This window comes from Ochotona princeps, chromosome 24 (genome assembly GCF_030435755.1).
Source record: "Ochotona princeps isolate mOchPri1 chromosome 24, mOchPri1.hap1, whole genome shotgun sequence".
Lineage (NCBI taxonomy): Eukaryota > Metazoa > Chordata > Mammalia > Lagomorpha > Ochotonidae > Ochotona > Ochotona princeps.
The window spans coordinates 13,022,136-13,036,680 of NC_080855.1; the positions used below are offsets into that span (position 1 = coordinate 13,022,136).

The following is a 14,545-nucleotide window of genomic DNA, read 5'->3' on the forward strand; positions in this document are numbered from 1 at the left end:
TTTTGGCAAGAGAGAAGCAAAGTGCCACGACTTGGGAAGATGTGAGTGATACTGAGCCATTTGGGCAGGAGGTGTGCTTGTGTAATGCTTTGTTTTTGCCCACAGGAGTTAATGAAACAGCTGAATATAGTTCAGGTAAGTCAGACTGAGCCCCTTCTGTGGCTTCTACAATATGATGGAGAGAAGATGCTCAGATCTGTGTGGTTCTTTAAAAAAAAAAAGTAGTAGTTGACTTTTTTCTAAATTCATTTTCTAATTTCCTTTGTGATTTCATCTTTGATTTATAAGAATTTACGTGCTGTTTCATTTGAACATTTTTTGTAAATTTCCCAATTTTCTGTTAATGACTTCTAGCTTCATTCCTTTGTAATTGGAGAGACGTGTTTGATGTGACTTCAGTTCTTTCACATTTATGGAGGTGTTTCTAATGGCCTGGACTATGATCAGCCTAGGGGGGTGGTCCCTGTGTTATGGAGCAGAGTGTGGGTTCCCTTCTTGCTGGGTGCAGTGTGGTCTAGACATTTGTTAGGTTGAGCTGCTGTGGGGTCTCCCAAGTCTTCCCTGCCTTGTTAATTGTCCTATCCATTCTTGAATGGCAGGTGTTGAAGTCCCCTGCTATTGTCATAGAGCTGTTTTCTGTGCATTAATTCTGTCCTTTCTTTTTTTCATTGTGTATTTTGGGGCTTTGTTGTTAAATGCAAATACGTTGCTAATTGCTGCATCTGAATGGACTGAGCTTTCATCGTTATAGAATGCCTCTCCCTGTCTCTGGTCGTGTTTTTATTTTATGGTCTATTTATCTGACACTAGTATGAATCCTGCTAGCTTTTCTGTGGTCACTGTGTGCATCATACTTTTCCTCCTTTTCCTGTCAAACCGTTGTGTGAACAGCATGGAGTTGGTTCTTTTTATTCTGACAGTCTCTCTTAGATTGTTTAATCTATTCACTATTAATATTGGTGGCCTTGTATTGATATCTGCCACTTTACTTTTTTGTTCTCTTTGTTGATCTTTTACTTTTGGTTTTGCATTAAGTGGATATTTCCTAGTGTAACAGTTTTCTTTCTCTAATGATTACCGTGTATTTTCAGTCCTCTAAGTGTTGCTCCAAGGCTCATCACATACAGTTGGCACTCCATACCTGCAGGTCCCACTTCTGCAGAGTCAACCAGCTGCAGATCAGAAATATTTTTTTAAAGGCTGCACTTGTACTGAATATGTTCAGACTTTTTTTCCTTACCATTTTCCCTGAACAATACTTTTGCATTATCTGCCATCTAACAGTGGTTCAGCTAACCTTGGACCACATTTACTGTGGTCGGCCCCTGTCACCTGGTGAGGCAGCCACTGCTGCAGCTGGTGTAAGTGCATTTGATGCTTGCATAGCGACAGAACTGCCCAGTGTCACGTCTCTCAGAACATGACCTCTTATTAAGCACTCATGACTGCCTCAAGTATTCCAAGTTATCTTGGGGTGACTTAAAGGTTCCAGAGAGATGTTTGTGGGCTATATATAAGTGCTGTGCCATTTTGTAAGGAGGACAAGAGTACCTGGGTTTTACTGTCTAGGAAGAAGGAAATCCTGGAACCAGTCCCCCATGGTTATCTTATCAGAATCTACTTGAGATTTATAGTCCCCTTTTTATGATATGTAAATTACATACAGAGAAATGTATAGATTATAAAGTTGCCAACTAGAAAGCAAACTATGTAGATACGTGCTCCCAAGAAGGAAAGGTACCATTGCCAGCACTCTGCAGATGTCCCAAGTATTCAGAGAGCAAAGCATGGGCCGGCCCACTGAGTGAAGCTTACTCTTGAAAGACCGAGCCTCCAGGGGGCGGCAGCGAGCCTGAATCTGTCTTTCCCTGTCCAGAATGCAGAAGCAGTGCACTTTTTCTGCAACTACGAAGAGAGCCGGGGCAATTACCTGGTCGACGTGGATGGCAACCGAATGTTGGACCTCTATTCCCAGATCTCCTCTGTCCCCATTGGTAAGAGCTGGAAGCCCAGCCCTTGCATGTGCCTCCCGTCCCCCTTTTGTCTCATTCGTGGCTGCCCATCTAGGCTTTAGCTGTTCCCGCCAGCTGGCACTCGTAGACAGAGCTTCTGGCAGAGCAGTTCCAGCACATCTGTGTGAACCGTGTCTGCCATGTAGGCTTCTAGGGTTGGGCTTCCTGAGGTGGCAATTCAGGTGGGTCATGGAGGGAGAGCTCTCGGGAGAAAGGCCAGGCAAAGGAATAGCACTGGGTGGAGGAGGAAGATAAAAAGGGTGAGGCCTCAGCTCCGAGGCTGCCCTGGCCTGACCCAATGGCTGCCGAGGGACAGGGGGCAGCTTCACAGCTTGGGGGTCCAGCTAAGGCCGAGGGACTGGCCTCCTTCTCCCCTGGGGGCTGCCAGTCACTGGACATTCATCAGCCGCCTGAGGGGAAAACAGATGTAATCCAGGCCAAGTGTCTTTTGTGGGCCTAGGGTGATTTTCCAGTGAAGGTGGTGGCAGCTGGAGCCATTGTCAGCCCACACACGGCAGCTGGGAGATGGCCCATCGCCCCGGGGAGGTGACCCTGGGAGGAGACCATCTGCCTCCCCAGACTCACCTCCCAGCCCTGCAGAGCAGGACTTCTGGGGTAAAGGCGCACAGCAGCTAGCTAATCTGAGGTTTGCAGCTTGGATGGCTGGTCTATCTTGGGCTGCTGGGTTCGCGTCTGTGTTCAGTAGTACGGAGAGCGTAGCTAGCAGAGCCCGTCTTAGCAAATGCTGCTGCGCTGACCCTCTGCGCCCCTGCAGCAGCACCCCCCAACCCTCCCACTCAGTAGTCAGGGGCCATTCCCTGAGCCCCAGTAGTGGGTGGCCACACCCCCAGCCCATTTCCTCAAACCTGTTTATTTCCCATGAAGGTGAAATGAGACAGGAAGCAGATGACTCAGTGTCTCACTCAGGGCCACCCAGCAACCAGGCCAGCAGCATTTGTTAAGAACTGTGAGTTCTAAAATTCTCCCTCTGGCCGCCTTTTCTTCCGGCTCCGGAATCTTTGAGATGGTTTAAGCAGAAGGTACTCTATGCCTGACGTAGTACTGGCTGCCTTGCCTGTCATGTCATTCAATGCCTCCGACAGTCCAGTAAAGAAATCTTTTAGCATTACTTCCAGCTGTCAGGATTTCCCTGCTATGCACCTATGAATGGAGTCCTAGGCTAAGCCGGGATTGGAACCAATGTCACTGCCTCCTCAGCTTATTTACATGCTAGCAGCTGTGCAGGTATCTACCCCTGCCCTGCCACGTAGGGTCCCCCGAAAGGAAAGCCCAAGGTGGGATTCTGCTCACAAGGACCAGCTCCAGCAGAAAGCAGAAAGACAAGCTGTTTCTGGGGCTTCTTGACATTTATCTCCTGCAAGCTCCTCTACTGAGGCAGTGGAAAAAGGAGGCGCAGATTAAAGACCTCTGGCCAAAAAAACAAAGCAAAACAAAACAAAAACAAACAACAACAACAACAAAAAAAACCCAGTGTCCTTTCTTGAGTAATGGAAGCTTTCTGACCTTGGGGCCAAGGGGGGCAAGAGCAACAACTCTGCACCCCTCCAGCCCACCCTCCTCCCAGGCAGGGCTTGGAAGTTTCCCGCACTCTTATCACCAAGTGCCACAGACTCAACAGTGCACAGGCAGCAGGCGGTTTTTTTTTTTTTTTTTTTTAATTTTTTGACGATTTTTCCCTAGTTGATTAGGGTGATAAGGGTCAAGGCTACAGGAAGGTGGGTGAGACCATTATTTCCACATTCTTTTTTTTTCTCTCCTGTATCTGGGGGAAGGGGGGAAATAAGGGGAAAAGCCACACCCAGCCTCCCAAATGCCTGCGTACCCTGGGATGGAGGACAGCCACCCGACACCACCCCCGGGTCCCCATTGTGGGGCATGCTCTAAGGGTCCTGCTCAAGAGGTTTTGATAGTTTAACAGTTCTGAATTCCTGCCAGTCTTACCACTCCAAGCACGATGAAATCTCTCCAGAAACCACTGGTTGACATAGTCCACCTTAGAGTCTCCGTTTGCCCAGCACTGCCAGCACTTGGCTGGGGTAGTTGATCCATTTGTTCTGCCCTCCGTCCTCTTTATGGTACCAGGTGTCCTCTGCAGACTTCAATGTACAGGCAGCAGAATTTTGTTTGTCACAGTTTTGGAAGCCGGGAATCCCCAAGATCTGGCCTCCGAGCAGGGCTTGTGTTCTGACTCATAGTGTTTTAGTGGTGTTCCTTGTGTTGTTGCACGGTACAAGGGGCACCCTAACCCCCGGGACCTTTTTGAGGACACCAATCCCTTTCAGGAGGGCTCCACCATGCTCAGGTGCCCCCCCACCCTTCATGCTATCACTGGAGGGTTAGGATTTCAACACAGGAATTTGCAGATACACTAACAGTCCATGTTACAGTGCATAGTAACAATTGGGGTACTTTAGGACAAGGAGTTTTGCACCACAATCCAATTCCTGCCCCCAAATCACTGATTAGTTTTTTTCTCGGATGTGACTATTTGGAGTCATTGGATCTCTATATTATTCATTCATCTGCTGAGCTGACTCGTCCCTGAGGGTCTCACAGCTTGGTCTCTGGACCTCAGGGTCTCCCGCTTCCTCTAAATGCAGCCTGGAGTAGTAACCATGGACAGACAGCATGCCCCTACCCCTGCACTTAGTAGATGTTCAGTACACAGCAGAAAGAATTGAGACGCAGCACTAGTCTGCCCTGGGATGCTTCTGTGATGAAGGAGCCAGACCTGTGCCCCAGCTCTCCGAATCTCCTCTTCGCCATCAGCACTGTGAACTGGCCACATGTCCTTCCTGGGGCCCCTGGTGGGATAAAGCGAGAGCATGCCTACAAAGGATTCAGTACAGACTAGCACATGGTTAGGGTTCCATAAGTGGTCATTGCCGTTCTCATTGGCTTGGAACGATTTTCTCTTTTTCATATTTCTACAAGTTTTTGGGTAAAATCAGGTTTCTCAGAACATTTGTCAAAGTGACTGAATGAAACCAAGCTGTTCTTATTCATCCAACATGTTCTGGGGACCTGCTATTCAAGAAGCAAGATTGCAAAGCATAGCTCAGGGGCAGTGCCAGGCAGCCCACCTGAATTCATTTCTCAGTCATTCCCTGCTGGTGTACAGTTCAGTCGGCCTTTGTCCTCTAGCCTTGCTGAGCTCATGTATGAGCACAAATAACCGTTGAGTGGCTCTCTTAGGGTTTTCTTTGTGCAGTATGATGTCATGGCATGTCCTCCTCTTGTCTCATCACTCGCTGGAGTCTCGAGTATTAGCTTAATGGACATCCCGGTGAACACCCTGACTCCTTCCTGATCGTGGGAGAACATGTTCAGTCTTCTCCACGGAGTTTGCTGTCAGTTGGGGGATTTATAGCTTCCCTTTGTCACACTGAAGAAATACCTTAAAAAAGATTTATATTTTTAGTTTAAAAAGAAAAGAGTTACAGAGAGGGAGAGACACACAGAGGGCTTCCATCTGCTGGTTCACTCCGCAGATGCTGCAGTAGCCAGGGCTGAGCCAAGCCCAAGCCAGGAGCCAGAAGTTTCATCTGGGTCTCCCACATGATGGCAGGGGCCCAAGCACTGGGGCCGTCTCTGCTGATTTTCCCAGACAATTATGAAGGAGCTGGATCAGCAGTGGAGCAGCCAGGACACATTTTAACACCCAAAAGGGGTTCTGGCAATGCAAGGGGCAACTTTACCCATAAGCCACCACACTAACCCTGAGGAAATGCCCTGCTGTTTCTAGTTTTATAAATGTGATGTCAAGAAGCAGTGTTGGGTTTTGTCACATGTGTTTCCTGCATCAATTAAGATGACCAAAGATCTTTGTTTTTCACTCTATTGAGATGACTTGTTGCATTCAGGCAGCACATGATAAATACCAAATAATGGAAGAGACGGGAATGTGGGGTTAAATGAGTGATGGCAGATGCAATTTCTTGGATAAGGCTTCCTAGAAGTGGAAGGTCTTCCTCTGGGCTTTGAGGCAGAAGAATGTGACTATACTGAGATGCAAAGAAGCAGGCAGGTAGTACAGTGTGAGCAAAATGTGCAGACACATGCATTCACGGAGCGCCAAGTTGCTCACGTGAGTGGGTAGAGGGTCGTGCATGGTTACCCCTTTCCTGATGATCTTTGACTTGCGTAGTATCTGAAGTAGATCCCAGGGCAGCCAGGGCTTTGTCTAAGTGCTTTACCCCTCCATCATCATCACCACATTCTGATTCAGTCAAAACCAGGTTGTCCCCAAGTACCCAGGGAATTGCTGACCCTGAGGAGTACCCCTAGGACTGCCTAGCTCTAGCCTGGGAAGGCCAGACTCTGAAAGACTTTCTGGGTCTCACAAAACAAGATCACCATGGACAGGGGACTCCGATGAGACAGGTAGAAAAGGGAGTCATCCATCACTTCAGGCCCCAAGGGTGATGTGGACACCTGCCAAGGTTTCAAAACACACCTGAGGGTGTGGAGGCCTTCCTCAGGATATGAGCTGCTGGGTTTCGAAAGCTCAGGTCCAGAGAATAAAACCAGGTGGTGGAGTCTTTTCCAAGAGGCCCTGCCACTGCCTGGTGCTCCGATGTCACGTGTAATCACCTCCCAGGGTTGCCAGGGCGATGGCCTGTAGGGAGGGTCTTGCTGGGAGAGACCTGACTACATCAACATGCAGTCACAGGGAATGTCTCCCGTAAAGCAATGGCTGATTAAAACACCTTGCTCAATACCAGCACGACCAAAGGACAAAAGCCTTGTGGATGAACTTTGCACAAACCCTTTTCCAATTGACGCAGTCAGGGTGCAAGGTCTCTCCCTAGCGAAAGTCCTACCCCCAGTTCTCCTCCCCAAAGCAATCATTATGGATCTCTTCTACAGAGAAATTCTGTGTACTCATAGCACATCCCTACCCCCATGGCTTTCCCTTCCTGCTTGGCAGCAGATCTTAAGGCTGCGCCCAGCATAGGCAAACGTATCTCTGTACAATTTCAGTCACAATCAAAGGCATCATCATTTGGATGAGGCATAATTTATTCCTCTGATCTGCATCGGCCCCACCTGGACAGCAGGTGCAGTGGGACGTGGGAATGTGCCAGGGTAGAAGAAGCCGTGGTGGTCACAGGCTGCAGCTGGCAGCACATACAACCCTGCAGCCATTGGGTGAGCTCACCCATAGCCAATGGGCACTGGGGCAGAAATCGGGGACCATACTGTGACAGCCAAGCTATCAAAGTTGGCTCTGAGCTTGCATCCACCACCTCTCTTGTTTGTCTAGTTCAGCCCATGGCAAACCTTTTGGACACAGATGCCACAAGCTCTCCAAGAATGTGTTGAACTTTTTTCTGGGATGCACCCTGAGAGGCTGTGGGTCAGGGGGTTCTGGGTGGAATGCCATTCTGTCCACAAGGGTTCCTTAGGGCTGTGGAGAGTGAAGGGAGCTGCAGGACTGGGCAGGAAGGGCAGGGCAGGGAGCGCTTAGTTGCGGCCGCTGGTCTCTAACCATAACCTACTCTCCCCAGGTTACAGCCACCCTGCTCTGGTGAAAGTCGTCCAGCAGCCTCAGAATGTGGTACGTCTCCGGGGGCTGCAAAGCAACGGGCTGCATGCTTGCCTGGCTGTTCACAGAGTCACCGGGCGGCCTTTGTTGCCCTAAGTTGTTCATGTGGAGCCCATACTTTGTGCTCCAGGCCTTGGTGAGAAAAACACCTACATCCTGGTTCCTCTGAATCGCTATCGTGCTGAGTACAGGAGTGCTGTGTGGGCATCGTGTCATGCCAGCAAATGGTTAACATTGGTGACAAGCATAATGTGTACCAGATCTTGTGTTTGCCTGTGGCAGCTATGGTGAGGGAGGTCCTGCTGTCTTCCCCATTTTACCAAGAAGATGAGGCACAGAGAGGTTAGGGCTTTACCCAAAGTCACACAGCCAGTAGAGGTGTTGGGAAGAAAAGCCTCAGGCGGCTGAACTCCTGGGAGGGTGGAAGGGCTGGGGCTTGGTGCAGTGACATCCTAGCTGTGAGATAAGAAGGGGCTGTCAGGAGAGCCGGAAGGACTGGTCCCAGGAAGGAGAAGGTGAGGAGTGTGGGCAAGGAGCCAAGGAGGATCACAGCGGGGGCCCATGGCTTCTAGGTGCCCCCTGGCCCTGGGCATTTGGAGCTGCTTATACCGTGTGGTGTTGGTTGTTCTGGGCACTGCGAAAGCTGAACTACATCCCAGGCCTTTCCCCTGGATGCGAGCAGCATCAGCCCCTCAGTTAAGACAACCAGAGGGATCTGCCAAGGGATCCTAGTGAGCCCCGTGTTCTAGAAGCCCCTGCGGCGGAAGCCTTCAGTCTCTACCCTGAGTGTGTCTGAGAGCCATGGACAAGTTGTGCAGAGTGTCACAGGTGTGCAGACAGTCATGCATAATCTGATGTGTCCTACTCAAAGGTGGTCTGCCTGCATTCCATGTTTCCCAGCCTTCCTCGTTGGCATCCCCTTTGGGAGCACTTTGAAATGTCATTTCCCTGTCATTGTCCCCTTGTGAACTGTTGTCACCACCGTGTGTCCACTTTCCCTTGCTAACAACAAAAGGACAGCAAGCTTATGATGTCAAACAGCTGTGCGTCATCTCTCCGTTTTGGTGGCCAGGTCTGGTGCGGGCTCAGCCAGGCATGCTGCTTGGGGTCTCCCGAAGCTGAATTCCCGGGCTGAGTGGCTGAGCTGAGCCCCTAGCTGGAAGGTCCGAGGGAGCACCTGCTGCGGGGCTCCTGGAGGTGGTTGGCAGATCTGCTGCCCCTCAGCTTCCGGCCGGCCCCTCTAGCTTCATGGCAGCAGTAGCAGGTAGAGCTCCCCTGTCTTCTTGTCCCAATTCTGCTGTCAAGGACCCACCCACTGGCAGGAAAGAATCCAGGACGATCTCCCTGTGCTAACCAACTGAGAACCTTATTACACCCACAGAGCCTGTTTGGCTGGGGGCAGCATCTCCCTCCAGGCTGTAGCTGTTCCTCTAACACACAGACGTGTTGAACATGCATCTGCTGAGATCTGTGCTTTTGGTGTAACAGTGAAGTTTCACTAAGAATGCGGGAATTGTAAAGGAGACTCAGCATGTGCCCCCACTCTGTTCCCATTCCTCCAACCAAATTAGTTAGACCACTCTGCTGATTATTTTTTTTTGGTAAGATTTATTTTATTTTTTATTGGAAAAGCAGATATACAGAGAGGAAGAGAAACAGAGAAGCTCTCTCATCCACTGGTTTATTCTCCAAGTGGTCAGAGCTGAGCCAATCCGAAGCCAGGAGCCAGGAGTTTCTTCCGTGTCTCCCACGCAGGTGCAGGTTCCCAAGGCTTTGGGCCTTCCTTGACTGCTTTCCCAGGCCACAAGCAGGGAGCTGGATGGGAAGTGGAGCAGCTGGGATACAAACTGGTGCCCATGTGGGATCCCAGGTGTGAAAGATGAGGACGGGGAGGCGGTGAGAGCTCCCATCCACTGGTTCACTCCACAGATGTCTGCAGCAGCCCAAGACTGGAGCCAGGAACCGGGGACTCAGTCTGAATCTCGGACATGCGTGGCAAGGACCCACTGGTTACTTGAGGCATCATGTAGAGCTGGGCTAGCGGGAAAGTGGGGTCAGGAACTGGAGCCCAGAATCAAAACCCAGGCATGTGGGATGCGGGTGGCCTAACCGGCAGGTGGAATACCTCATCCCTCCATCCTGCTGTTGGTTTGTGCTTTGCCTAAGCTCCAACCTGAGGCTGCTAGAAAGTGTGTATGTCTTGGTGGATCCGAAGCTGGGGACAGAGTTCCTGGCTGTGGTGTGTCTGTTCAGCTTCGACAGATCCCGTCCTGCCAGGGTCTTTCCCAAGCTGTGTTCAGAGCCCCACTTCCAGGGACAGAGCAAGGACACTGCAGCTGCTCCGCCTCTCTGCTGCACTCAGTGGTATGGCTGGATTCTCATTTGACTAGAGCGGTGTGCTTGGGACAAGAAGCTCGAGTCCCCCAGGAGGTCTAAGAATGGCTGCTGGAACCAAAAGCCCAACACTGCCAGGCACCGAGTCCCAGGCTCTGAGGTGTTCTTCCCTCAGAATGGCAGAGGGTCCTGTCTGGGAGGGCTGCTGGGGGGGCCCTTCTAGGAGGGCTGGTTGAGGAGGGAGGTTCTGCTTGTCTTCCTTCTTCCATGATAGGCTCGGGGCATCCCCCAGAAGAAGTGGGATGCGACCCGTCTGCAGAGGCTCCACAGAGATGTTTACATTCAGAGCCCAGCTTTGTTGCAAAACGTTGCACAGAGCCCAGATGCCTTGGCAGTTGGTGCTGAAAACACACGTCAACAAACATGTCACACACATTTGCCATGTCAACTGTTGCTCTAGGCTGGAGCGTCCCCAGCAACAAGTGATATCAAGGCTCAAGGATTCTGATAGGCTGGAGGAATTGCGCCACCCTCTGACAGCCAGGCACCTCCCCGTACCCTCCTTCCACCTTTCACCTCTAACAAGGACAGCCATGAACCCCTCCCTCTCCCACATGAACTTTTTCCAGTAACCACACGCCATCACTGGTTTTCCACCTTTGTGCTCTCCTCCAAGCTGTCCTCTGTGTACTATGCATGGAGCCCTCTTGTGCCTGCAGGACACATCCCGAGTGCCCCCAGTGTAAAAGCAGAACCCTTGGCAGCCTGCCTCCCACTTTCTTCCCCAGCCGGTGTCCACTCACCCTCCTTGATTGCGGACCTGCTGTGTGCCGGGCACTGTTCTCGGTGCTGGGCTTCAGCAGGGCTGTCACGTCTGACACAATGGGGTGATGAGCTCTTCTGCAGAGGATCTTGGAGATCCTTGAGCAGGGGTGGCTGACTGCTAGTACAAAGTGATACCTGCAGCAGGTGCCCAGGGAGACTGTCTCCTGATAGTTCCTGGCTAAAGACACCGTCAGCTGGTGGTTTCGAGGTTCTACCTGTGCAGGACAGGTTTTCATCTTAAGCCCTGATGAGAGGAGTTGATCAGCCCTTTTGTACCTGACTGTGCCCCACTCCTCCCCCTGCAACTCTGTGTAAACATGATGCCGGTACCCTTGGATCTCTGGCTGTAACTTCTCAGGTCACCAGGGCCATCTCCTACGCTGCCCATACACTGTGCAGTGTTATCAGACACTTCAGTAAGGGGTCACACCGCAGTTGAGTGCTGATTGCAATGTAACATCCCCCCTTCAGGGATGGACTTGGCCAAGTGGGCCACGTGCCACTCTGTGCCCTCAAGGCCTTCCATCTGCACAACTCCATGCTTTGAGCCTGAGCTGCCACATCTTCCATGTGCTGTGTCATCTCACAGGCTGCTTACAAGCGAGGGTCCCCATCCTGTGATTTGAGAACACCAAAGCTCTGGGGTTGGGGGTGGTCAGTGGCTGCAAGCTAAGGTTGCTTCGTGCTACACTTTGAGGCTGCAGAGCTTTTAGCTGCTAGGCTACCTTGCTGGGCCTCTTGCAATGCCTTTTAAAGCATCATTTTTAAAAGCCACATAAGCAAGCATTGGGCACCAATGGCATGTTTCTTCTGTGTTGATCTAAATCATGCTACATGGATCCTTTCACACATGACTCTTGTGTGTGACATTGTTGGAGAACTGGAAATGCAGACAGCCAGATCAGGGTGGAGGACGTTGGAGGGTCCACAGCACGCCTCACCAGCAGGCTTCATTGAGCTTCGGCAGGTGTCCTTCCAGGCTGGACTTGGTTTTTCTCTTTTTGAAGGCCAGAGTTGGAGAGATTGTGGGTCCAGCCTTGGCCCCGGCCCTGCTGTGTCAGCCCATTGTCAGGGTCGGAGCGGCTGCACCTGATTTAGAGATGACGGGAAGAGACTGGTTTGCTTGGGCAATGCATGTAAGTCTGCATTCCCTTTTCTTCTGAAATTTGGAGGTGTGGGCTCCCCTGGTTTGCACTCCTGCTCCCACGTTACAGGGTGGGGCTGAGCCACCTCCAAGGGAACAAGCCCGTCACAGATAGCCCTGCACCCCACCCCCAGATCTGAGCACCCATTTCACACCCACCTGGCTCTCACTGTTGATTTCCTGGTAAAGAAGGCTGTTTCTGTGGCCCTACATCTACCTCTGGCCAGCAGGAGCTGTGCTCATTGCTGTCATTCTGCCCCGCCCACGGGGAATGGCTGCCCAGTGGGTGGCCCTTTGCCTCTCGCCTCTCTCACTTGGCGCATGCTCAGCACTGATGTTCATCCCTTGGTTGTGTGTGTGCAGTGGTCACTCTTGTTGGTGCTGAGTGCCCGTGCTGTGTGCATGGACTGTGGTTTGGGTGCTCCCCTCTTTTTGGCATTTGCTTGCAGAAGGTTGCCTAGGGGTACACTGCTGGGTGAAACGACAAGGGTGTGTGTAACTTATAAGATGCCTCACTGCTCTCCAACATGGCTGAACCATGTCACCTTCTGTCCAGCTCTGAGGAGTCTGGCTGCTCTCCATCCTTGACAGTACTTGGTATTGTGCGTTCTTTGCTTTTTAGACATTCTGGATGAGTGTTTAGTGTGGCAGCTGAGATGCCAGTTTGAGACACCCGCACCCCATGGTGCATGACTGGGTTTAAGTCCTGGCTCCATTCCCAATTCCAGCTGCCCGCTGATGCAGACTCTGGGAGCAGCAGGTAATGGCTTACATAGCTGAGTCCCTGGCCCACACAAACTCCACACAAGCCTTGCAGATTTCTTTCAGGCTTTGGAACAGTCTGACCTCCCCACCAGCCTGCTGCACATGCAGAAGCTCCTTGACCACTGTGTGGGAGAAGCAGGGCCGAGAGCCGGGGCAGGCCCTCAGATGTCCCTGTTTGTCTCCTGACCTTTGCAGAGCACGTTCATCAACCGACCGGCCCTGGGAATCTTGCCTCCTGAGAACTTTGTGGACAAGCTCCGCGAATCCTTGCTCTCGGTGAGTTCTCTCCAGAAACCACCCTGGCACAGTGCCACTTCCCGCCAGCCTTGGCACCACTGACCTCGGTCCCAGAGGTGGTACCCACAGGGTGCGGGGCAGGAAGCCCTGGGATCTGTGCCACAAGGGGCTCAGGTGCTGTTGCTGCTGGGGCTTCCACTGGCATTAGTAGTGTTTGCCACCCTCCTTCTAAAGACAAGGGGATTGTTTGTGCATAGGACACGGGGGAGCTCCAGGGGACTTTACATTTGCCCAGGACAGGGGTTGTGCGTGGGATATTCACTCCCCCTGACTTACCAGGCTTTGCTGATGATTGCAGTCAGTGGAAACTTTACATTCCATTTGAAAGTGGGGGTGATAGTCACAGCAGAAGGGACAGAGGGGGCTTCGGTCCCTTTTGTAGTTCTGCGACATCCCTTGTTCCTCTCCTAACCACCGGGCCCAGGGTACAGCGCTTGTGAAGAGAGAGCTTGGAGGAGGAGGCCACATGGGAAACCCAAAGGGACCTGAACTCACAGCTCTATTCCTCACGGCAGGTGGCTCCCAAAGGGATGTCCCAGCTCATCACGATGGCCTGTGGTTCCTGCTCCAACGAGAACGCCTTCAAGACCATTTTCATGTGGTACCGGGTGAGGTCTGGGGTCTGCCTGTGAAGGGACACACACACACACACACGCCTTCACCTAGTCACATGTTACCTTGTTCCCACTGTTCATGCCAGCTGACTGGAAAATTAGACTTCACTGACCATTGGACCCCAGGGAGGGCCACTGCCTGGCTGGAACTTCCCCAGCATCCCAGCGGGTATGGTGCCCAGGCCCAGGCTCTGGTATCAAGCCTGCACCGTGGCATCACACTGCTCTCCCACACATCCTGCCACATGGGCCCTCATGGTTGGCACTCAGGTGTGTCTTAGCAAGTTGACTGTTTCTTACCATGACAAGCACACAGGTGGCAGTCTGGTGCTGCGAGGCAGGCGTGTCATTACCCACGCATGAGACCAAGTCTTGTATCCGCTCTTGCTCCAGCTGTCTGGATTTGGGGGTGGCGAGCTGCAGCTCAGTCAGGCATGGAGAGCCTAAGATGCTGTTCTGTTCTGTCTTGTCAGAACAAGGAGAGAGGGCAGAGGGGCTTCTCCAAGGAAGAGCTGGAGACCTGCATGGTCAATCAGGTGAGGACCGCGGGGCCACCTGCCCTGGGTGGGTGGGGGTGCTGCTTGACTCCCCTTGGCTGACATTGGCTGCATGACCCCGTCCTCCTCCACATCTGTGCCCTGGGGATCGTGGCTGGGTGGAGCTCCTTCTGCCCATGTCTGCCAGTTTCCCAGGAAAACTGCTTGCCCATGAGGCCCAAACAGGCATTCAGTGAAATCTCTACAATAATGCAAAGTGTAAATACAATGGTGTATGTCAAAATGCTCTTGGAACTAAAGTTGATTTTGGTTCAAAAATGTTTCAAATCTAGGCATGCGAAGGACCTTTCTAAAGTTCATGGAAAATGTGAATGATGGGGAAAAAAATGCAGTGACTGATTTCAAAACTTTGACACCAAAGTGAACTTGTCTTCATTTTCTAAAGAACTTTTGACATATCCTCAGTGTACACAGGGTGTTCGTCTCAC

At 51.6% G+C, this 14,545-nt stretch overlaps 1 protein-coding gene across 3 annotated transcripts in view; it reads left to right on the forward strand.

The window, feature by feature from the left end:
- Nucleotides 1-14,545, forward strand: part of ABAT (4-aminobutyrate aminotransferase) — a 63,190-nt gene that overhangs the window by 36,189 nt on the left and 12,456 nt on the right. For all 3 annotated transcript variants that reach the window (XM_004586745.3, XM_058680817.1, XM_058680818.1), the window contains exons 4-9: nt 106-135; nt 1,877-1,994; nt 7,544-7,593; nt 12,845-12,925; nt 13,462-13,554; nt 14,034-14,096. In XM_004586745.3, the coding sequence (XP_004586802.2) occupies nt 106-135; nt 1,877-1,994; nt 7,544-7,593; nt 12,845-12,925; nt 13,462-13,554; nt 14,034-14,096 (435 nt within the window). The remainder of the gene's footprint in view (nt 1-105; nt 136-1,876; nt 1,995-7,543; nt 7,594-12,844; nt 12,926-13,461; nt 13,555-14,033; nt 14,097-14,545) is intronic.